Source organism: Lissotriton vulgaris, chromosome 2_1 (assembly GCF_964263255.1).
Source record: "Lissotriton vulgaris chromosome 2_1, aLisVul1.2, whole genome shotgun sequence".
NCBI lineage: Eukaryota > Metazoa > Chordata > Amphibia > Caudata > Salamandridae > Lissotriton > Lissotriton vulgaris.
The window spans coordinates 148,228,004-148,253,919 of NC_141687.1; the positions used below are offsets into that span (position 1 = coordinate 148,228,004).

Below are 25,916 nucleotides of genomic sequence, written 5' to 3' on the forward strand. Positions count from 1 at the left end.
CTTATGGCACACTGATATTTAAAAAAAACTATATATATTTTTATACAGAAGTTTGCTGGTTTAGTCGTAACTTAACCTCCACTTCCGTTCCCTCCAACATTCTTCAACAAGTTCTGCTAAAAAGGACGAGGCCTTTGTCTGTGACTGGGCATTCTTACTCAGTCTCATGGGTATTAACTTATCTAGTGAGTCTTTTACCCAATTATTAAATGTTGTATGCCGTGTGAAAACATCACCGAACAGATCGGAGACAGAATTATGTAAAGCATTTTCCCAGCTTGCTATGTCAAATTCTGAAAATTGCCAAATAAGGCACAGCTGCACTGCTACGGGGCCTTTCTTTCCTAATATTGGAAGGGAAAAAGGGACAATGAAATGATCCAACCAGCAGACAGGAAGGGGGCTTTCACTGTTATACAGGAGATATTAGTAGAAATTGGACCAAGAAGATGTCCTTTTTCATGCGTAGATGATGTAACCAATTGGGAGAGCTGTACAGCAGAGATGCCCTGTATGAATTTTACAACACGTTCACAATCTTTGTCCTTGAGATGCAGATTTAAATCACTCAACCCAGTGAAATTCAATTTCTGTAGGCTTTGTGCAGCCAATATATCAGGCAGAGCATGTAAGATCTGGGCAGCTGGACGCAATAGACAATCTGTCCAGAAAACATGTGAATGGGGGAAAGTATGATCGTAAATGAGAGATTTTGACACCCGGGGATCGTAATGAGGGGGAATTATCGGTGAAAGTATCTAACTTACTGGTCTCCTGTAGGTCCATTTATATGGATTGTTAGCATTATAAAGAAGAGGGAGGGGGTGTTAAGTCATCCCCATCATTTTGTTCATGGTGGTGACTCAGGTCAGATTCTGCCCCAAAAATCAGGTTAACTTTCTAACTGTGGCACAGCAGTAGAGAACGTAATTTGTCTAAATCCAACAGTATGGGGTCAGGTGCATTGGGGTGAATTCGGGATATAACTTTGGTCAGGGGCGAGAAGAGTTTCAACCAGAGTCAGACACTGATCACAGTAAATAATCCACCTGCGGAACTGGAGTGAAAAAGACCAACATATTTTGGAGCCAGAGTGGAAGTCAGCACCGAATTGTTTCGAGAGGCACAGACATGACTGAGGACAAGTCCACCAGTAGTCAAAATAAATCAAATAAAACAGCACTTGAAAAGCGTATACACAAGAAAAGATTGTATTAGTGGCCACTGTTTGCAAGATTACGAGCCATGATCAACTTGGTGCAGTAGCAGTAATGTAAAAAAAGGATTTTTAAATGTTTAATGCCTCTACAAAGATAATACGCAAGATAATACTGCAGTGTCTCTGGCACCAAGGTAATATTAGTCATAAACCTTCCAATGCTGGGTCATTTATTATTCAAATATGAGTTTTAAAAATAGTATGGAAATTAGCGGTTTTGAAAAAACACCCATTTTCATCTTGAAAACTCACTTTTCAATTTGGTATACATATATTAGTTTAACCAAGCAAAAGCTTCTAGATTAAGTAGGCTGGGCTGTGCACAGGAGAGCCACTCACAGGTAGCTGGAGACCTACCAGTAGCTCACAAGCTACTCGTTGGAGAAGCCTTCTCTAGACAGTACCAGTGCTGGACGATGTCTAGAACCCAGCAGTTTGATGTGATTTTACCAGAGGACAGGTGAAGTGTGATAGAGTGGGGGGACATGCGTGGTAAGTAGGTGCTTAGATGCACGTGCAATGGCCAGTGTATCAGAAGTGTGCATCAAAGAGTCTGGAGAGAAATGTAAGGTCTGAGGGAGAGGCTTTGTACTGTTTCACCACTTTTAAAGTTACCAGTGTCCAGACAGGCTCTTTGAAGGAATCTGTGGCAGTCTTCAGCATCCCCTTAAACATGGGAAGGAATTGCATAGCCCGCTCAGACCTTGAGAATGTTTCCACAAGGAAGCCCTCTTCCTCTACAGCATATCTAATATGCAGTAGGATGCAGCACTCTGCATGACCCCATAGTATGCAAAAGTCATCTGGGGAAAGGTCTGAATGGAATTGGCTCAAAGTCTGGGTGTGCTAGATTCTAAGACATAATATATCAGCAGATCTTTTGAAAGCCAATGTCAAAATAGTGGTTCATAATTCTCAGGGACAGTATATATCCTGGGGCTGCTTTGTCTGAGTTAGATTGTATAGACCCTGGTGGGGAATCTGTAGAAAGAGTTAGATGGTGGGGAGGTAGATAGTGTGTGAGGCAGATGGTGGAGGAAGCAGATGGTGGAGGAGGCGGATGGTGGAGGAGGCAGATGGTGGAGGAGGCAGATGGTGGAGGAGGCAGATGGTGGAGGAGGCAGATGGTGGAGGAGGCAGATGGTGGAGGAGGAGGCAGATGGTGGAGGAGGAGGCAGATGGAGGAGGAGGCAGATGGTGGAGGAGGCAGATGGTGGAGGAGGCAGATGGTGGAGGAGGCAAATGGTGGAGGAGGCAAATGGTGGAGGAGGCATCCCACAATCTCCTGGGCTGTGATTTCTGAAGTGGTGTTTCCAGCCGTGGCCTCTTCTTGGGTAAAGGCTCTAAAGCATTTGGGTCTTTCCAAGTGACATTCCCAGTTTGGAGCTGGATTAAAATGTGCTTCTGCCTTTCAATATCTTCCTGGTATCTCTTCAGAATTTGTCTCTGGGAGTCGACAGAGTCCGCAGCGGAGGACAGTTAATCAGTGCTGATGGTGCCTTGAGAGCTTTTCAGGGCAGATGGTGGTTTTGCAGTTGAAGGTTGCATTGGTTTTGAGGGACCCTTTGGCATAGAGAAGTGTTTTGGTTTTTCGAGGTTGGAATAACAGCAGGAGTCGAGGCTCTGTCTGAGTCCTGTCTCTGCTCAGATACCTTACCACGGTGTCAACCAGAGGTTGATGGCGGAGGAGGCCCGGAGGATGGCACAGTCTTGTGTCCTAAGTTGGATGAGTATCTTCTTAAGGGGTGGTGCGCCACCTCGGTGTGTTGTCCTTGTCTCTAATGAGGCTTGTGATGTTTTGGTTCAGCTGTACTTCTGGACCTTGACTTGATTCGAAGGGTGGTATAGGTGGCAAAAGCGTCATCTTTCTCCTGTTCTTATTCTCCGGAGTTGATGGAACAAAAGCAAGCAGAGTCCAAAGGGACGCGGGCACCCAGACCACCAAGGGTAATTGTCTTCTCCTGTTGGTTCGGAGACGTCGATGAAAACAGAGAAAAGGACAATTATTGATAGAATGTGAAGTCTGGAAGCCCAGTTGGTATGCGTCCGAATACAATGGCGCAGAAAAATAATCTTACAATGTAGTAGGTGCCCATGTGCATTCCCAACTGAGGAATAAGTCACATATACCTCATGACTCAAGCCTAAAACTATATGGCAGTAGTATGCAGAACTTGTGCATGTATACCCACACATGCTATGAACACTATTTTCTGATGTCTTTAATTTTGTCCTTTGAAAATTCTTACAACCAGTGCATGTACAGATCTTTGTGATGGTGAGGCAGGATTCTACAAGAAACCGTGTAAACAGAGAGTTTGAGTAAAGATAAATACTAAGGCCATCTTTGGCAGAAAAGCATGGCTAGCTTAACGGACTAGAAAACAGTGTATAATTCTTGGGCCCAGAGACGGTACCTCACTAACCCAGTGTGCAGAAGTTTTTCTAAAGTGCTTTTTAATCGAACTGGAATATTTTTAATGAAAAGGCAATTCTGTCAATATGTGAAGGGGGTAGTCACTTGCACACCTACAAGTATACACAATTGAGGTGAGAACAAATAGTGTGAAAATGTAATCAAACTAGTGCGTGCTGCAAAATGTCAAAGGGCTGCAAGCACCCGGGGTGACTTGATACGAATAGGTGATTGAAGGCAAGATGTCTTGAATGAACTGGGTGCACAGCTATAGGAAACGTTTCTCCTCTGTACAAAACGTTTTTCTGAAATTTGTCAAATTTCATACCATGTAACACATACAAAAATTTACCAAGAGCAAAAAATAATAATTTCTCAATTATGTCTCAATTAATTGTCATTTACTTCAGATAACTTAGTTTTACACATCATTAAATCTGTGTTAATTAATTTGTCATTTCTTCATGACTCAATTTGTTGTTGCTTCATGACTGTCAATACAACATAAACAAAGCATTGTAACAATGTCAACATCAAAACAAAAGCAGTGACGATTGATGACCTTAGGCCCGATGCATTTCGGGACCTCAGGGGCCACTGTAAGTGAAAATGAAATAATTTGTCATGAAAAAATCCCTAATGTACAGAGCACTCTGCATCAGTATATTTCCAATATACATACATTTATAGAGCCATCAATTCCAAACGCTACCCTCAGGACCTGCATGTCCATAGTGAAACCTTAGAAATGTGTGTGCCATAAATACCAGTGCAAAAATGAGTTAAAATCCAACAAGTGTAAAATAGACAAACATGATGGTGTGACAATGCTAGGTAAATAGGACCGAGACCTCTCCCAGGAATCCCTCGAAATGCGTGCGTCAAGACACATGGACAATAACTATACACAAATAAACATGAGCAAAAAGCGCGAGCACTGACCGACTGAGACAAACCTCGAAGCTGGAGAGCGGAAGCTTCAATAAACGGGAAATACAGAGATGCCCTAAAGTGACGGGCGCTGTTCTGACATTGTTGAAACGTGCACAATGAATGAAACAATCACTAAAGTACACAGGAGAGAAATAGCTGTGTATGTACCTGCGAATGTGTCAACTTGCAGCAATATGGAGTGGACAATAGGTCACCTGTAATACAAGAGTGACAATATGAATTTCGGATATAACTAATGGCTAAAGCGACCGAATGCACAACCTTATTGAAAACACGGACCTAAACATACGCCACTCGTTCCAAACACAATGACGTGAAGACTGCGGTAACTGCAAAAAGACACGGGCATGTAAAGGAAAGATCTATATAAAGGAAGGACAAGGTCACATGAAGATAAACACGACAAGCAACACTAAAAACAAAACTCGGTGGCCATCTTAGAGGTATACGTAGAATTCAAGATGCCAAACATCGAGGAATGCCTACACTTAGGCAGGTGCTGCTGAAGTAAATCTCCAACCCGAATTCAATGAAAGTGCACGAAAGACGTGAATTGTAAACCTAACAGAATGCTGAGTAAAACCGATACAACACGAGTGGCTTATACTTGTGAGCATGCAATCTGACAGGGATGTAACATAATCACCATCTTGTCTTTCACAGTACATACAAGTGTAGTGGCCCTATGGTAGAAACCATGAGCTGTCCCCAGAACTGTTATACAATAATTCTTTGAGCCTATTAGAATGTTGCATACTGGTCTGTAACCTCTACTAAGTGTAATATAAGTGTAAATGGTTGTGAATGTGCACAAGAGGTATGTGCCTCAAGTGAAATGTAAAGAACCTCTACAGGTGAGATAGCGTCCTAGGGGAACTCAAAGTTAAAACTAATGTTGTTCAGGGAGTAAACAATAACAAACGAATAAACAGGTGTAGAATATCTAGGACTTCTGTTGGGAGGTTAAAAGAAACTGCTTAAGTTCAATGTATCATTCAGTCCCAACGGTTCCATGGTTTGCTATTTCTTGATCCACATGACTTCTTGCTGTGATAAGAACTGGCTAAGGTCCCTACCTTCTTTGATTTGGATTTTTTCAAGCGCCATAAATCGCACTTGAGAGATGTTATGTTGTTGTTGTAGCCAGTGTACTACTAAGTTGGAGTTTGTATTCTTGGTGCGTATCAGGGCATCTCTGAATTTCCCGTTTATTGAAGCTTCCGCTCTCCAACTTCGAGGTTTGTCTCAGTCGGTCAGTGCTCGCGCTTTTTGCTCACGTTTATTTGTGTATAGTTATTGTCCATGTGTCTTGACGCACGCATTTCGAGGGATTCCTGGGAGAGGTCTCGGTCCTATTTACCTAGCATTGTCACACCATCATGTTTGTCTATTTTACACTTGTTGGATTTTAACTCATTTTTGCACTGGTATTTATGGCACACACATTTCTAAGGTTTCACTATGGACATGCAGGTCCTGAGGGTAGCGTTGGGAATTGATGGCTCTATAAATGTATGTATATTGGAAATATACTGATGCAAAGTGCTCTGTACATTAGGGATTTTTTCATGACAAATTATTTCATTTTCACTTACAGTGGCCCCTGAGGTCCCGAAATGCATCGGGCCTAAGGTCATCAATCGTCACTGCTTTTGTTTTGATGTTGACATTGTTACAATGGGTTGTTTATGTTGTATTGACAGTCATGAAGCAACAACAAATTGAGTCATGAAGAAATGACAAATTAATTAACACAGATTTAATGATGTGTAAAACTAAGTTATCTGAAGTAAATGACAATTAATTGAGACATAATTGAGAAATTATTATGTTACATGGTATGAAATTTGACAAATTTCAGAAAAACGTTTTGTACAGGGGTAAAAAAGTTTCCTATAGCTGCGCGCCCGGTTCATTCAAGACATCTTGCCTTGAATCGCCTATTAATTCTGTCAATATACCATATAAATAAGCGTAGGATTTTTTTTTTTAAGAACTCAAAGATTCTGCACAATGGCAAGTCTAGTCAGTGTTTATGAAAATCGTTTAAGACTTATTGATGGAGAACAGCAGCTTTAAAATTAAGTGGTATGAGAGAAGGTTTGATTTGCGCTGGAGTTAAGGGGATATAAGATGCAGCTCTCATGTCAACTGTAAGTGATTTTGGTTACAATCACTATTTTGAAGGACAGGTGAGACCAAATTTATATATTTAGTACCTGCTATCAGAGTCCGTTTGAGGGTATGAACAACTCTAGCAATAAGGAAGAATGTTTTGTTCTCTGGGGGAGAAGGAATGAGTAGCCAAAGGACAGTAAGTAGTCTAAGCTGCTGGGAACAGTAGATTCTGGCCACTGATTTGTTTTAGATGTTTGAACAGCTTCCACATTCAGAGACGCTCAACTGGAGGTGGGTGGTGAACTTTGGAAAGATGAATCAGATGTGCCCATCAGGCTGGAAAACAAATGGTTTTAGGGAATGTATATTGCTTTAGGAACACTGTAAATACAATCATATTTAACACATAGAAAAACTGCCTATCTTTAACATGCTGGCCTTTGAATGAAGCACTGTTCTCTGAAAATTATTAGGGACTGATAGTGAAAGATGGCTTTGTGTTAACCTCTTTAGCAGGCAATGTAAGTCTTTCAAAAATAGGGTATTAGAATGTTAGAGGGTGGGGGCAGTCAAACTATTGATAAGAAAACCAAAAGCTAAAGAAAAAGGTTAAATCATGGAAACAAATAAAAAATAAAAAAGAAAGAGGAAGGTAAAAGTGATGCCTTCCTCCACACAGACAGCAGCCTAACCCCAAAAACATACTTCTTTTAATAAACAAAAAGCCAGATTTGCGGACGTCCAGGTTTAAAAAAAATATATAGATCATTAAGAACCTAAGTGATACTCAGATCAGGTACCTGAAAAACAACTGCTAGTAATAGACAGAACCTTCTAACAAATAGCTAAGGAAAATTGAGGACAGTTTAAAGAAGCATCTATAAATGGGAACAAGCTATAAAAGGATGCTCCAAGAAATATTCTTACCTTCAACTGTAACTTCAATCTCTGGAACTTTTGCTTTTCGTATACTGCTTTTTGGAATTTCTGAAATCTGCAACTCTATAAACAAAACAGTTTGTCATTTTACGATAACATTAAAGTAACTTGGCAGAATGTTTAAATGTTACGGTAACAAAATACTACGAGTCAAAAGGTTTCATGAGCCAAATGAGATTTGATACACAAAATATATATTACAATGCAAACAATATTGTTTTATTTGTTTGCAACAATTGTTTTAAATATAATCCTAGTCATATAACAGTAATACAGGGTCTGCACAATGAGGTTTATGCAACTAAACATGTACAGCATTAGAACTCCACAGAAATGTAGTGTCATGTGACCCAAACAGCAACTCTTGTATGGGTAACTTAGGTTATGGATAATTTTAGGGTGGCTTATGTGACCTCATCATCACGTCCTTCATCGCTTCAGATGGGAGGCGTCCATTGATACCTGCTTGGTTATAAAATGAGCCCCAGAATTTTAGAGGTGAGGTATTGGGAACGGAAAAGAGACTGTTAAAGCAGGAAGGTGGTGAAAAGATGTGAGAACTAAGAAAACTTAAAGTTGACTGGGGTAGGGGAGAGGGCAACAATGAAAAAGGGTGACAAGCCAGTCACAGTATCAATCAATCAATTAGGAGTTTGTAAAGCGAGATGACTCACCTGTGAGGGTCTCAAGTCAGGGAACAAGGTAATGGAGACTTTAAAGGGAGACTTTCTCACTGCCTCACACATCATTAACAAGACATATGCACACTATTTCAGATCGACCCACTTAACCTATGCCCCCCTCTCGAAAACCGTAATATAAAAAGAAATAAAGCAAAAAGCGATGAACACAATGGCGGAGAGTCAAATACTGGGTGCAACCGAGATCACTTCATGGGTTACATATCGCCCCTGCTCTCCATTGCAAAAGATTTCTGGGATTTACTTGTTGAGAAATTGAGGGGCCAGCTCAGACTTTATTTCAATTCAGAAAAGGGGGTGGTGATGGACAGAGTATCTGAATTAAACAGAACACTCATACCCAGTCAACAGATCAGGGCTTGATCCATCACCGTTTTTTAGCTCACTGCACCATCCCAGCTCAGAACCTGGCTATATGCAAATTAGTCTGTCCCTGGCCCAGTGCATCATGGGAACAGGGCAGACCAAACTACCAAGCCAATTCTTATAATGGGAAGGAAACAAGCTTCCGGGGACCGGTTTATGGCATTACAGCCGTCTTCGGCCAGGCTTGCTTGAATCCTGATGGTGCAATGAGCAAGGGACTCACATCTGAGTATACCCTTCCACGCTTATGGTGGACAAAACGATTCAGAAAAGGGGTGGTGATGGACAGAGTATCTGAATTAAACAGAACACTCATACCCAGTCAACAGATCAGGGCTTGATCCATCACCGTTTTTTAGCTCACTGCACCATCCCAGCTCAGAACCTGGCTATATGCAAATTAGTCTGTCCCTGGCCCAGTGCATCATGGGAACTGGGCAGACCAAACTACCAAGCCTATTCTTATACTGGGAAGGAAAGTCTGAGTTATTTTAGGATTAAACTTCACAGGGAACTTCTTGTAAATACTATTGGCATTCGGGTAATACGAAACTGGTTAATTATCAGACACAATCATATTGCAGCATGGAACTCTTCTATGTTCACATACTTTATATTATTCCAATGCCCACATAGATTTTCTTTCTGGGCACAGTACAGTAGGTGGAATCTATGACGCTGAGCACAAGCACACAATGCCCAAGTGGTTGCCTCCATTTTCACATTATTTTTCCCTATTTTAGATTATTCTTGTACTATGTTCCTGCCTCCTTTAACTAAGAGGTGTAGTTAGAATGTTACTCTAACTTTGCAATCCGCTCTGAGTAACGGCTCGAGGTTAAATGGGCCTCACACACTTATTTATCCTCTTTCTCACCATATGACGTGTGGAGATCTTAAAGAACAGGACAAAATTGTATTATATACACACACCGAATCAGACACTCCGGGCTGGTATGTCACAGTGCACTGCATTTCAGAGGGACATCACCTTACATTAGTGAATTTCTATGGTTTGTACATGGATGATCCCCACTTCTCGCAAACCAACTGGGCGGCCATACTAGGCACCTCCATCAAATCTCTACTATGGGGCGTGGAGTTCAACTGTTATGGACACAGACAGATTTCCTACTGGAATGAGGCCTGCACTGGCTGCGTTCACTACCCTCAGCTAGACTGCAAGAGTCCATGCACTCTAACATTTGGCACACGCAACACCCCATGCAGCAGGCAGATACATATATAGCCTCAGTACATGCTATGTGGTCCAGATTAGACATCTGGTTGATATTAGCTGATATTAGTACATTGCCTAAAAAATACGCCACCTTGCCTTCATCATTTAAGACCACTCACCAGTGCTACTACAATTGGACATTCCAAAAGCGATGGCAGTCACCTGCACTAGGCACATACCCTCAGATCCATTAAGTTGTGCTGCGTAAAGAAATCTTGGCGTATTTCAAATTAAATGAGGGCTTGGTGCTAGCAATGGATACGTTGTGGGAGACATTGAAAATGGTCATTCGAGAATACAATATCTCAAAGAATCACATTGTGCTGAAATTAATCTGACATAAGTTTACAACCCTAGAGGGAGACTGTGAGGAAATGGGGTGCATTATATGGTGTGGTTGTGCAACCTCACTGTGTAATACACCCACCCACTTCTTTAGGACCCCAGGGTTTCATTTGTCAAACACTTCAGCACAATCATGGGTATCTGTGACTCTGAGCAAAAAGGCTTACACAAAGTAACAAATTTAAAGCATTAAAACAGCAACAAAAATTTTTAAGAAATCGACAAGACACCAAAGAAATCCAACACAATTTATATAAACAGGCTGCATTTTCAAGTAATTTTTGGCACCACACGTAAAAGATTCACCCGAGGGTTCCAGCGATTTTGTATTTACAAAGTACAGTAAATCACAGCATTTCACTCAACCATGAAAAAGCATTTGCAAATTTAACAAATTGGACACTTGGAAACTTTTTTTGAGAAAAAGGTTGGTCCAGTTGAAATGCAGTCAATTAGAGTTACTTATGGGTAACCCACTCCGATTAGCAAGGCCTTCAGAAACCAGTACCTCCTCAGAATTAGCATTGTTCCAGCAGTTCCAGTCACTTCTTCATCTGTCAATTAATTCCTATGGAAGTGTCCTGATGTAAAGCTATATCTAATTTTATATTACAAAGGTCCTAGGTTTACCATAATATCAGAAGGATTGATTTTCACAGGCTAAAAATAAAGACTGTGTTTTTTTACTTTAGTGTCCAGCCGGACCTAAAAGTATTTATTTTCAAAATAATGAAGATAGACAACATACAGCGAAAAACATTTCGCACATTAATAACTGGGCACAAGCCTGTACCAAGTCAAGGGGAAACACAATACAGGAAGGAAAGACAAAAGAATTCACAGGCAAACAAGGAGAACAGGGTGGCTTAAAAAACAATGCAAGAAATTCTTGAGTAAGCACAAACCCACAGTAACTGCCAGGAAAGCTATATCTGTTAGAGACACAGTCTAGCCGCAGATTCCTTCACTTTGAATTCTCTCCAGGTGCCAGTCTGGATCCAGAAATTATTCAGCAGTACCGCTGCATGCCAGGGGACCTAGTCGTACCGCTCTGCGGTGACGTCATCTCCAGATAGGACGTCAGCAGAGCCATACAAGTCCCCTATGGCACGCAAACGTCAGTTTTTTCTTTGAAGCCTTCCGCCAGAACGAGGAGCCACTACAGAAACTTGATTTTGAAAAATTGTGCCAAAAAAGATCAAAAATCTTTGAAACATTTTTAAAGACTATACACTCTATAAACCATTCTGCAATGGTAATACATGGTATGGCAAACACCAACAGAATCTACAACAATACCAGGTTGTGGAAAGTTCACATATTAAGCAATATACTGACAGTAGCAATGCAAAGGTATTAAGATACCAAGAAGACTTTCATAGAAAGGACAAAGAAATTAATATTACCCACTGGTGTGCCAACCAGAGGAAGGAGAAAAAACACCCTCACTCTACCAACCACAGACACATGGAGATGGATGTTATTGCAACACATAAAACAAAAGTGAAGTGGCCAGGTCAAGCGATTTGTTTAGTCCCAAAATAGATTGAGATAGTGATCGCTGGTACATAAATCAACCACCTCAAATGTCATTCGCAGAGCGGGGATGATGGTCATGGCGTTAAGGAATCTGCGGCTAGACTGTCTCTCTACCAGATATAGCGCTACTTAAGGTGAGTAACTTTTACATCTGATAGAGATATCTAGCCACAGATTCCTTAGCTTTGAATTACATACCATAGCTATACCCCAGCTTGGAGGAGGGTCTGCAAACTAATCCCACAACGGTTCTCAAGGAGAACTAGGTGGTCAACAAAAGACTGACCAAGAGCAAGTGGGAATAGTGAAAGAAGAGCTTGGCTCTTAATAGAACCTATGACTTATGTTATGGAGCATATAAATAAAAGTAACTACAGGCCTGAGAGGTTCCAGTAACTCTACAGGCCTGAGAAATTGGTCCTTGAGGGAAAGAGTTAAAAATAAAACCTTAAGAATCTTCTGACAGAGGACAGACTTGACCCCTCACCCTAAAGGGGAAAGAAGACTGAATGACCAAGAAGGTCAAGCGCAGGAGAGAATACACAATATCTGCTGTTTCCGACAATATAAAACAAAAACAGATGTCCAACTGCAAACCTAATAGGACCCTCAAAACCCATTACCCGAAGGAAATACGAAGAATACCCCTTTGTCATGATTTATATAGTGCGGGCAATTCAAAACTGCCACATCTATTCAATGACATCAAAGACGCATATATAGAAAAATATATAAATTGATATACATATATCCTATATCTATATATTTATATAACTTGATGTACATATAGACTCCTTTGAAGAAAAAAACAACTTGTAACATCCTGACCCAGCGCTAACGGCAGGAGCATGCAAGGATGAGCATCCAGAGCTCACACGCCTTGAACATATACAGAAATGCATAAGCAGATATTCCTATTGGCTTATCCCTTGACAGAATTCTGCTGGCCAATGAATACTGCAGGACGCAAGGGCATATAAAACATGCCCACAACTGTATCAAAGTTCGAAAGACATAACATAACTTAGAATTTCAATAAGCTCTGAATATAAGGGCACGCAAAAAGGTACCTCCTGTTCCTTTCTATTCTCCTTTAAAAAAAATTTTTTATTTTATTTTAAAAACAAGATGATGTAGCAAAAAGGGGCGCGTATAAGCGTAGTTCAATAGAAGTACAGCCTTGTCAACAACAGGCGCCTTGAAAACTTACGACACATGACAATATGCAAAACACTGCAACACATAGTGATATGTATGCTCCATATATCATCTCACATAAAAGCCCGGAAATTAGGGATTTGGTAAAAATACCCCCCCCCCCCCCCCCCCGGATAACAGGAGGGGTGGGTGCCACCACCACAACAGTGTATGTCAGAAGAAAATTGCAGTCTGAAGCACAAGCTACTACTTGTGTAACGATATATATGTAAGAGACATTAGTTAGTGGTAGATTCCTTACCTTAGAATATCCCCAGGCGTCAGGCTGGCTCCAGAAAGTTCTCTAGCAGTACCATTTTGCATCAGTAGGTGGCGTCGCGCGGCTCCACGTTAATCGTTGGCGTCGTAAGCGCCGAGATGACGTCACGGAGACTGCTTATGCGTCACCCATGCGCGCTGACGTAATTTCTGCATATGACTTTCCGCGCCACTAACGCAGAGCCATGCAAGAAACTAACCACTGGTGCCAAGAAACTAGGGGCCTGAAAGGGATGTCCTTAACCCTAGAAATCAATTCGCAGAACTGGGAGCCTGGGTGGGCGGTAAGGAATCTATCACTAACTAATGTCTCATACAGATATATGGATACACAGTAAGTAGTAACTTGTGTGTCTGAAAGAGACACTTTAGTGATAGATTCCTTACCTTAGAATAGATACCCCAGCAATACCAACCCCGGTGGTAGGTCTGCGAACAAGATTACACCAGATAGTAACGGAGAACAGAACGGCCAAAGAAGCAGTCTCTCCGGACTTGACTGTCAAGGCAGTAATGCTTGTCAAATGTATGCAGCGAGGCCCACGTAGCTGCCCGACAAATGTCCTGCAAGGGAACGCCGCGTCCCAGGGCAGTAGTGGCTGCTGTTGCCCTAGTAGAATGCACGCAGCCCAACAGGAGGATCCTTCTAAGCCAACGAGTAACAGGCCTTGATGCAGAGAACAACTCACCAAGAGATAGTCCGTTTGTGCACGGGCCAACCTTTTTTGGCGCCCATGTAGCCAACCAAGAGCTGGTCATCCACATGGAACTGTTGTGTGCACTTCAGGTAAGACGAAAGCGCATGTTTTGGGTCCAGACGGTGGAGCCTATCCTCCTCTTTTGAAGGATGCAGAGGCGGAAAGAAGGTGGGCAAAGTGATGGTCTGCCCGATGTGGAAGGGCGTGACAACCTTTGGCAAGAAAAAGGACGGTCCTTAAAACCACCTCGTCCGGATGAACAGAAAGGAAAGGAGGTTTAGAAGAGAGCCTGGAGCTCATTCACTCTTCTGGCAGAGGTGATAGCTACCAGGATAGCCATCTTGAGAGTAAGAAGCCGCAAAGGACAGTTATGAAGGGGCTCGAAGGGAGCACACATCAGATATGTCAAGACAGGTTTAAGTCCCATTGAGGCATGATGAACTGCAAGGGAGGAAATGTGTGCGTAATACCTTTCAGAAAACGGTTAACCGGCGACGTAAAAAGAGAAGGCGGATCTGGAAGCCATAGAAAGGCAGAGACGGCAGAAAGATAACCTTTGATAGTGCCCAGAGCAGAACCCTGCTGGTTCAAGGAAAGAAGAAACAGAAGAACTTCGGAAAGAGGGGCAGAAATGGGATCCACAGACTTTGCTGTGCACCATGCCACAAACTTGATCCACCTGCAGGCGTATACCGTTTTAGTGGCGGGATGCCTGGCTGCCAGAATGACATGACAGACGTCGGGAGGAAGATCGAAAGCTGTCAACTGTTGCCACTCAATCTCCACGCATGGAGGTGGAGGCTGGACAGGTTCGGGTGGAGGACCGTCCCCTGCTACTGCGACAGAAGATCCTCCCTAAGAGGCAGTCAGATCTGGGGATCGATGGCTATGTTGAGTAGCTCAGGATACCAGTATCTCTGTGTCCAATTCGGAGCCACCAGAATGACTTGGGCCCAGTCGCGCCGAATCTTCTTCAGCACTCTGGGCAGAAGTGGTATAGGCGGAAAGGCGTACAATAGACTGCAACTACACTCGTGACCAAAAGCATAGCCTAGCGAGTGCCGCCTTGGAAATTCCAATGCACAGACCTGAAGACATTTTGCGTTCTCTTCGGTGGCGAATAGATCTAACCAAGGCCCTCCCCACTGCTGAAAGAAACCTTGCGCCACGTCAGAGTTCAGATGCCATTCGTGATCCATCATGCACCGGCGGCTGAGCTTGTCCGCCCTGGCGTTCATAGAACCTGCCAGGTGTTGAACCATCAAGGTAATGCCTTAATGTTCCAGCCATGTCCAGAGGCGCAGAGCATCCTGACATAGGGCCTAGGACCCTGCCTCGCCCGGTTTGTTGTATACCACATGGCAGTGGTGTTGTCCGTGAACACCTGCACTACACTTCTCCGGACAGACGGAAGGAATGCTTTCAGTGCAATTCGGATTGCCCGAAGCTCCAAAAGGTTGATATGGAGCCGGACTCCGCCTGAGACCCGAGGCCTCTGATCTCCACCTCTCCCAAGCGGCCTCCCCATCTCAGGAGGGACGCATCAGTCACCACTGTGTGCTCCGGTTGAGGAAGGGAGAGGGATAGGGATCTGCCATTGATCCAATCACGATTCGTGAGCCACCACTGCAATTGGTGTACAGTGCCCTCCGAGATCTGGACCTCATCGGACAGGTTGGCCTGATGCTGTGCTCACTTGAACTGTAGGTCCCACTGCAGAGCCCTCATATGCCATCTGGCACGTTGCACTAGCAGGAAGCAGGAGGCAATCAGGTCATGGAGCCGGAGGGTCATCCTGACTGAAACCCAGGATAGAGGCTGAAAAAACGGAATCATAGCCTGAATATCCCTAACTCGCTGCTTGGGAGAATAAACACGAAACCGCGTTGAATCTAGAACCCCTCCGATGAAGGGGAGCTTCTGATAGGGACTCAGGTGAGACTTCGGCAAGTTGATGGAGAACCCTAGCAAATGCAGGAGGTCAGCCGTAGTCTGGAGGGGGGAGACGAATGCCTGGGGCGAGCCCGCCTTCAACAACCTGTTGTCGAGGTAGGGGACACCCTTGACCTGCGTAGGTGACCTGAAAATGCTCCTGGCCGACCGCGAACCGCAGGTAACGCCAGTGGGCCAGCAATACGGGGATGTGAAAATATGCGTTCTGCAAGTCCAACGCTACCATCCAGTCTCCAGGGTCGAGGGCAGCCAAGTCCTGAGCCAGAATCAACATCTTGAACTTCTCCTTCTGGAGGAAGCGATTGAAGTTCCTGAGGTCCAAGATGGGGCGCAAGCCTTCTTTGTCCTTCCTAGGGACCAGAAAATAGTGGAAATAACAACCATGTCCTGCTTCTGGCCCAGGACCGCACTCCATTGCCCACTTGGCCAAGAGGGCCATCACTTCCTGTTGGAGAAGCGCAAAGTGATCACCCGAAATGCGGTGGAACTGAGGCGGCATGACTAGGGGAGTACACTTGAAGGGAAGGTAGTAACCCCTCCGGACGAGTTGCAGCACCCACTTGTCAGAAGTGACAGAATGCCAATGGGGAAGGTGATATCGAATACTGCTGCACAGTAGCGCGTGGTGCTTCCCAAAGCTCAGACTAGGAAGGCTTCAAGGCCGATGTTGAGGGGGCGGAGGTGGACTGACCCACACGCCGGCCCCCGGGAGCCGCCACGGCAGCCTCCACACCCACGCGGAGTTTGGTTCTGCGCAGGCTTTTGACTGAACGAGCGGGCAGGGGTGCTCCTTCCATGGCCATGAAAGGAATGAAAAGTAGACGTGGCAGGGCGCGTGGTGGAAAGACCCAAGTGTGAGAAGTTGGCCTAATATATGGTGTTCACTATTTTAGTGATCACCTTGCACCAGTCCAAACAACCCTTATGGTGATGGTTGTAAGTCAACCTTATAGACCAGCTATCCTAGTGGTAGTGTGGACAGAACAGTCTTAGGCTAAAAGACTCTAGATGGCATGTAAAGCCAATTTTTTTACCATATGTAACCCCTTGAATATCAAATGAAAGGACACCACACAGGATATATATAAAATATATATGTATTTATTTCTAACACACTCCTCTGAACTCTTTATGAGGTCAGAGGCCAAAGCACATAACAAGTCACTCAGTTATTATACGTTAAGTTGCACAATTTACGGTTAGGCCCTAGGGGCGAAGCAAACCATATACTAAGAAAGTGGTATAAGTACCACGTCACGAGAAAAGGAGAGGCCTAGGGAATCGCTGGGGCTACACTGTCTTAACAATAGTTTAGAAGTAGAGGCCCACAGGCGGCGCGTTCAGTGTCTTTACACACACACACACGCGGGATTCAATGCAAAGTCAATGGGAACTTAGAAGTTAGATTTAGAAGGATTTAGGACACTTCCGGTTCGGCTAGGAGGAAACGAGAGACTTAGACACTTTGATAGTTAATACCCTTGGGAGCACCGAAGTACTCGCGTTACCTCACCCACGGATGGCGGGTGCATAGGTGTGAAGATGTGTCGGGTTTCGTCGCTGAAGCCTATGGAGACCTGAGGAAAGATGCTGCAGGCGACCAGGAGGAAGATGTCCGGGTGGATCCAAGGGTGGATTGAGGATAAGGAGGACCTGAAAGCAGAGGGTACAGAGTCTGGGTCACTAGCCAGTGACCGGGTGGAACCAGGAAGGAACCAGACGACGCCGAGGAGCAATTAGGTGCTATCTTGAAGCTTGTCTTGGCAGCCACGTGGACCAGGAGGCGTTGACCACGACCATGTGCTGGAGACGGGCTGTCCCACGAAGGATCTCGCAGATAGAGGGGTCGACTTCCGGATTGGAGTCGACAAGCCTTGGCAAAGGCAACCCACGCAGGATACAACAAAGGCTTCTGGTGCAGACCAGCAAGGTCTGGGGTGCTTCACCGTTGGAGGGAAGCAAGGGCCAGTCTGGAGGAACCAGACCAGCGATGTGGTTCAAAAGGATTGTCGTCACAGAGGCTACTAGCCAACGGGCCAGCAACCGGACAACGCGTCGAGCAGAACAAAAGCAGAAGGGCCGCCACTCAGAACTTGTGGAATGTGGGGGGGCTGATCTTCGACGCAGAAGGAGCTCGGATCGGGGCTTCTCAATCCCCAGTGCACAGCTTCGAGGGTGCCTCAGGAGCTGCACAGGTAGCAGGTTGCAGGCTTTTCAAGATGTCCGGTCCCACGTGTCTCGTCGCCTCCACGGATCTCAGCTGTGCTGCAGTCGTGAAGAGAGGGTCAGAGCAGTCTGGGTCTTGTCAGGCTCTATGCTCGGGTTCCGGTGGGATCGTCGACAAAGCAAGCCGTTGATTTGCTGGATGGTGTCTGGTTGCCCAGGGTGGTCACTCCTTGGCCACAAGGGAGATGCTTCAGTCTTCAGCTTCAGCAGAATGTCGAAGGTCCAGCGTTTCGTTTCGGGTTTCAGTCAGGATCAAATCTAAAGTCTCAGGACTCCGCTCCTACCTTTATACAACTAAAAGGGGCTGGATTACTGACTAGGTCCCTCCTGTGGGTGGGACCAGGAAGGGGGGTAATTACATTCCCTCTCCTTTGTCCAGTTTCGTGCCAGAGCTGGGGCTGGAGTGCCCCAGCAACCGGTTTGAACTGGGGTTTGCATGGAGCACCTAGTGTGCCCCAGGCAGTGTCTCATTCTATTCAGCCCTCCCTGTCCAAATACACAAAGTCCTGTCTGGGGTGGTGCTCGCACCTCCCCAGGCAGGAAACCTATTGTCCAAACCTCCATGACTGGAAGGACTCCAGGCAGCAGGAGGTCAGACTTGTGTCGGTGGCAGCAGCGTTCATTTTGTGACGCTGGGGCTCCGGTTAGGGATAGTCAGCAACAACATGTCTTCTCGAGGGGGTAGTATTCCAAAGCATATGACACCGTACACGACATGTTTGGATAAAGCCAAACCAAAGTTAGAATTAACCGCGAGGATTAAAAGGCACTTAAAAGTATATGGTATGGCGATATCATAGAACAGCTATAAGGACATGGTTCCGAAAGCTGCAGACAGGCTCAGCTCATGCTAGAGCACCATCTCACACATAACCAAGCACTCTGCCTCCAGGATTGTTAAGGCCTGCCATAGGAGTGACTTATAGGTTACTATGTGTCTATATATAAGTAGGTATAGGAATACTATACCTAAGCAAGGGGTGATTACACGACCTTGCCCCAGCTGAGTGATCAGCCAGTTGTGTCTATTTGAGTGGCCAGTCAGGGGTGGCATAATACATGCTGTAGCCCCTGGTAGGCCTTGGTTACACCTATGCCCCGAGTACCTAGGGTACACTTCTACAGGGGCTGACAAGGTGAACCAATTCCCAATTGTGGATGTGCCTAGAGTACATGGAGTCCATTTTACAGTGAGAGCAGATAGCATGGGGCCCTGAATAGCAGGATCCCAGGCAAACTAAGTCGAAAACCAGCTAAACACTAGGCAAAATCTGGGGTAACCATAGTCAGGTATCCAACTTCCTACACCAAGGACTTGGCCGTAGCCCGAGAGTCCTTAAAACGCGGACGACGCCTACCGACGCGCAAGGGTACTGCTACGCAAAAATTTCCGGATCCAGTCTGACGCCTGGGGATATTCTAAAGTAAGGAATCTAATACTAACCTGTTTCTTTCAGATTTTCTGAACACCATGCCACAAACTTGCACCAATGATAGGCGTATACCGTTTGGTGGAGGGAAGCCTGGCTGCAAGAATAACATTACAGACCTCAGGCGGAAGGTCGAAGGCTGTCAACTGTCGCTGCTCAATCTCCACACAAGAAGGTGGAGTACCCTCTTCTACTGCTGCAAAAGAAGATCCTCCCGAAGGGGCAGCCTGATTAGAGGATTGATACCCATGCTCAACAGCTCGGGATACCAAACTCTCTAAGCCCAGTCCGGAGCCACAAGGATGACTTGGTGTTAGAAATGGAGGTCTCTAGTTGGAAGAGGTAGGTACTTTTGTCCAAATAGGGACCCTTGCTTCTAGTCAGGATAAGGGGGATACACATTTTAGATAACCCCTGCTCACCCCCAGGGCAGCTTGGCACAAGCAGACAGACTTATCCCAAAGGCAATGTGTAAAGTATTTGTACATAAAACACACAGTAATACACCACAGACAGACAAAACACACCAGTTAAAAAATTAAGTATATTTATCTAAACTCAACAAGACCAAAATGACAACAAACATTTGCAATGCAATAGGTCTCGCATTAGGATAGTTTGAGCTATTGGTATTGTAAATGACAATTTTTTTATTTATGTGTTGGTTTTGAAAAAAGCAAAATTAATAGCTTTGTCATTTACAATGCCAATACTTTTAACTTTTGCAAACGTGACACCTATAGCATTTGTAATACAACATGTGTTGTATTTACGTGACTTAGATGTATTGATATTACAAATAACAATGGTTTAATTTTTTAAAATAATTAATACTTCAATAAAAGTTATTGTAATTTATAATGGCAATAGCTTAAACTTTTGTAAATAACTTTTGTGAAGATTATGTTCAGTGTATTTTATTGTGACGAAAATCCAAGAACAGAAGTGAAATAAGAACAGTTTTTTGTGACATTTGTAATGAAGCTTGAAACATTGAGAGAACATATTTGAACCAGTTGTTGTTGAATGGTTGCACAGATTGATGCTTTGGTGGCGAAGAGTGATGCTGGGGCGTTCAGTGATGCTGTGGTAGTGCATGGTGTTGTTGTGGTGCCCCTGAGTGATGTTGTGGTGCCCCTAAGTGATGCTGTGGTGCCCCTGAGTGATGCTGTGGTGCCCATGAATGATGCTGTGGTGGTGCGATAGACAGATAGAGGGAGGGCGATAGATAGATCATCATTGCAAGAGACGTGGCTTCCATCTGGCACCAAGGGTCGCAAGCGTTGATTATTGGGAGGGGAATAAGGCCTTATCAATTGCTCCCCTCCACGGCCATCCTTGTTGGGCAAAGGGAGGGGCGGAAGGCTGCAGCCAGAGGCCACCATCCACGCAAACACACAATTGTGCAAGAAAGAACCTCTATTATTATTATATTCTTATATAGCGCCAGATTCGACCCCCGAAGGGGTATCTCTGCGCTTGCCTTGGGAACCCGTCCTGGCTTTTCCCTGTGAGATAGCCCCTACAGGGCATCCCCAAGGTGAAAGCCAAGCATCCCGCCGCGGGGGGGGGGGGCCGTTGTGGAGATTAAGCAAGCTTAATGCCCAGAGTTGCAGAGTGTGAACCCATGATTAGGTCAGGCACCGAAGCGAGAATTATCGAGTCCATGGACATTTGAGCTCAAGACACTGCCGCGTCGGGAATTGAACCCTGGTCCCAGGTCTGACCTCTGCTTCAGGGTCTGCCTGCTCTAACCAGTGAGAGCCACACTTCACACTATCCCCACTAAAAGCCAAATGAATGTTGTGCCAAATAAATGTTGTGTAATCGTGCCATAGACGTGTAGTGCTCGCCACTCTCTTTGAAAGCGTTTATAGGAGGTACACTATTAAGTAATGAGCTTTGCAAACTAAAAAAAAGCCAATAGCTTACACTTTCCTAATGCGAGTCCTATTGGCTATGGAAATGCTTGTTGGTAGCAAGCAAAGACAGTGCTGTTGTGGTGCTGAGAGATGCTGTTGTGGTGCTGAGTGATAATGTGGTTGGGCTGAGTGATGTGGTGGTGTCCCAGAGTGAAGTGGTGGTGTCCCAGAGTGAAGTGGTGGTGTCCCAGAGTGATGTGGGGGTGTCCCAGAGTGATGTGGGGGTGTCCCAGAGTGATGTGGGGGTGTCCCAGAGTGATGTGGGGGTGTCCCAGAGTGATGTGGGGGTGGTGAAAGGTGTGCAACAGTGGTGTGAGGCCTGCGGCGGTGGTGTGAGGCGGGCAGCAGTGCGTGGCGTGCAGCAGTGCCAGGAACAGAAAAAAATAAATCAGACTGACGGAAGCCTTTTCCATCTAGGTTTCCACAACAAAATACATTTCGATCAACATCTGAGCTGCTACAACCCTTAAGCAAAACGTAAAGGAACTACCTTTTCAGAGAGAAGTACATTACTATACAATAGGTTTGACCGTTTGCATACATCCTACGTTACTGTAAATGATCCCGAATTGTAACTCCAAGCTCTGTTGTGCTCTGCCTACTGTTTCACTCTTTGCAAATATCTATATACACCAGCACTGGCTTGTCGGGCATACTTGAAGGCCTTGAGGCGCAAGACAAGAGCGAGCGAGGGAGGGAGGCAACCAGATATGCAGCAGGTGATTTTCCCCACGGTTGAGCATAGACACTACCATCACATGCAGTGCACAGAAGATTAAATTAAATATTTAACCTCATCAGCGCGGCGCAGATTCCTGCGCTGAACTTTCTAATGAGCCAACCGGCTCATGACGGAACGGTTCAGTCATGAGCACAGGCCAACCGACGCTCATGACGGAACAGTTCCGTCAATAGCATCGTAGGGGTTCAGGTATATTTTGCATCTTCCTTGAGATTTACATTATGTTCATTGCTTCTTTGTTCTGTGGATCATGGGACACATAAATGAACAAAGACAAAAAAAAAGTGTTGATTCACGCACCAGCAATTGTTCGACACAAGAAATGAATGTGGTATAAGTAGCATTAATAAACCGGTGAAGGCAGAGCAAGGCTTAATGACAGAATGGGAGCTTACTCACCAAACACCGTCCACATAACATTTCACGTGTATCCTCAAACCACGTGTGTAAGAATGAGACAGCCATCACCAAACTGGACTCAATGGAACAGGACATTCTTACAGCTGTGCTCCACTACAATCAATCACTGCGGTGGAACAGGCCGCTCGTGTCTCTCAGCGGTGATTGTTTGCTACTCGTCACAGGACCCAATAAACTAACACACTGCCACGCTTTCCACTCGCTTCCATAAAATTCATAATGCTCTTTTGCAATATTGCTGTATACTGTAACTGATAAGGACCTCGCAGTGAGAGATCCCGGAAATTCAATTTTAATCCACAATAAGTTAATTTCTTAAGGCAAAACTGCAATGAAAAGTAGTTTAAAGCTACCTGCTGGGCAAGCGTCTGATCCAAATGCAGCAGCACACAGCACTCGGCGTGCCTGCCCGACCACGATAAGAACCCCCCTGAACCAACTAAATAATGCACTGACACAAAGCAGCAGACAACCTTCAACCTGGAACAAGTCATTAGCATAGGGGTTTGGGGCCTAGAATGGACTGCTAAGTAGAAACTTCCAGACACTCCTTTCGGTAAGAGACGAGACTAGCAGGGAGCTCTGGTGACGAGCTAGCACTGAGGGGCGCTCAGCCAATGGCGCGCTAGCAGGGCGGAGCCCCGGAGGCGGCCGAAGGGCAGGGGCTACGGGACTGTATGGGATACCAAATACTGCTCGGGATCAGACTCCTGCGCCACCACCGTCCTGCCCCTCCCGTGCACCGCAGCCGCCGCTCCCGCAGCCCACCGGAGGCCCCGCCGGAGCCGCAGAAAGTTAGCAGGCTGGAAGTTATCAGCCTGTCCCTGCTCGGGCTTTAAAAAGTTTTCAAGCAACTGGGTCCATAGAAAACTATGGATGTGTCATTTCTCACAAAGTAACTGTAAATGAGTTATAATTCACAAGGCCAAACAGAGACAGAGATGGGAAGCGTTGAGAAACAAAGATGCGTCAGTTCCTAAGACCATGGGGAGTCAATGTGACAGTTCTGCTGCATGCAGGAGAAGTGAGGCATCAAATCAGGTCTGTAGTGGGAAGTGATGTGTCGACTCCAAGATAGTTCTCCTCCGATGGTGATGCATCGAAAAAACTTGCCGCACAGGTACAATGCATAGAAATCTGGGTTGCGTCGGCGAACGATGCGTCATCTTTGAGCGCCCCTGCATCGGTTTCTTGAGCCGCGATCCCTTGATGCGTCGGTTCTTGCAGTGGCGACAGGCGCTGTGTCGGTTTTGGCAGCAGCGCAGCGATGCCTGGAGATTCTTCTCGCCCAGCTGTGGAAAAACAGCTGCAAGAGCGATGTGTTGATTTCTTCAGTCCTTTGGGTTTCTTCCTGCTACCTACAGCAGGAACAACCTCCAGAGGCCCAGAACTGCAACAGGCGGCTTCTGGCAGGTCAGAACTCCCAACAGCGGAGTTCAGGGGAGCGGGGGGGGGGGGTATTTGTGTCACAGACTTCAGAACAGGAGGCTAGCACACACAGGCCCTAGAAGATGATCTTCAAGCAAGTTCAAAGCAAATTTCCAGTCTTTGTCCTTTCCTTGGCAGAAACAGCAAATGTAGCCCAATCCCACACAGCACACAGTAAAGGGGCAGTACTCCTCTTTACAGCTCTTCTCCTTGGCAAAGGTTCCTTTTTTAGTCCAGAAGTAATCTAAAGATCTGGGGCTTTAGGTCTAATACTTATACCCCAAAATGTCTTTGTTCTGTTTGTGCAAGGGTCTCTGAGCCCAGTCCAAACCAGTTATGCCCTCACTGGAGAAAGTATTGTGCAAGGGAGACAGGCCCTATTCAGGTGCAAGGAAATCTCCTCCCACTACTCTAAATTCTGCCAAGGTCTATTCAGCCCAGATCTGAGTCATCCAGGAAGGGCTAGGGAAACCTCAAACCCCCCCCAGTGGCTGTCTACAGTGAATGCACATCCCCAGCCTGCCACTCCAAAACCAGACAGTCAATACACAAACAGGCAGAGGGACACAGAATGGTAAAACAAGAAAAATGCCTACTTTCCAAAAGTCAAAAAATCAATGGGGGGGAAGGGATCACTTGTCCCGAGTAACCAGGGTTTTGTAATTAATTGTTTCCGGTTCAGATAAAAAAACCTCATTCACGTACCAAGGCTCGAATGGCGATGTATCTTGATTCTCCGTCTTTATGTTAGCGACTAACAGCATTATTATTGGGTTTAGTTGTATGCTTCCTCCACCTCTATTCCTCTTTCGAGGGATGCGGAGGTGGAAAGAAGGTGGGCAAGGTGATGGACTGCCCGATGTGGAAGGCTGTGACTACCTTGAGCAGGAAAGAGGGTCGCGTCCGGATGGACAGAAAGGAAAGGAGGTTTAGAGGAAAGAGCCTGGAGCTCACTCACCGTCCTGGCAGAGGTGATGGCAACCAGGAACGCAGTCTTGAGAGTAAGGAGATAAAGAGGACAGTTATGAAGTGGCTCGAAAGGAGCACACATCAAGTAAGTCAGAACAAGGTTCAAGTCCTACTGAGGCATCATGAAAGGAATAGTAGGAAATATATGAGTGATGCCCTTCAAAAACCTATTTACAACTGGGGACTTGAACAAAGAGGGCTAATCAGGGAGCCTTAAGAAGGCGGAAATGGCAGAGAGGTAGCCCTTGATAGTGCCCAGAGCAGAGCCCTGCTGGGCAAGAGAACGAAGAAAGAGGAGAACCTCTGAAAGAGGGGCAGAAAGGGGATCCACAGCCTTTGCTGTGCACCATGCCACAAATTTGTTCCACCTGCAGCGCATACCGATTTTGTGGAGGGACGCCTGGCTGCCAAAATCACATTACAGACTTCAGGAGGCAAGTCAAATGGCCTCAACTGCTGCCGCTCAATCTCCACGGATGTAAGTGGAGAGTGGACAGGTTCGGGTGGAGGACCGTCCCCTGCTGCTGCGACAGAAGGTCCTCCTGAAGAGGCAGACGAATCAGGGGATCGACAGACATGCTGAGTAGCTCGGGATACCAGTATCTTCGTGCCCAGTCCGGAGCCACAAGGATGACTTGGGCCCGGTCGCACCTGATCATCTTCAGCACTCTGGGCAGAAGCGGTAAGGCGGAAAGGCGTACAACAGACAGCAGCTCCACTCGCGACGAGTGCCGCCTTGGAAATTCCAACGTGCAGCACTGAGGACATTGCGCGTTCCCTTCTGTGGCAAATAGATCTAATCAAGACTCTCCCCA

General features: G+C 45.5%; 1 protein-coding gene across 4 annotated transcripts in view; it reads right to left on the minus strand.

The window, feature by feature from the left end:
- GTF2I (general transcription factor IIi) overlaps window positions 1-25,916 on the minus strand; it is a 1,434,650-nt gene that overhangs the window by 422,293 nt on the left and 986,441 nt on the right. For all 4 annotated transcript variants that reach the window (XM_086954596.1, XM_086954597.1, XM_086954594.1 and 1 more), the window contains one exon: window positions 7,635-7,709. In XM_086954596.1, coding sequence (XP_086810722.1) covers window positions 7,635-7,709 — 75 coding nt within the window. The remainder of the gene's footprint in view (window positions 1-7,634; window positions 7,710-25,916) is intronic.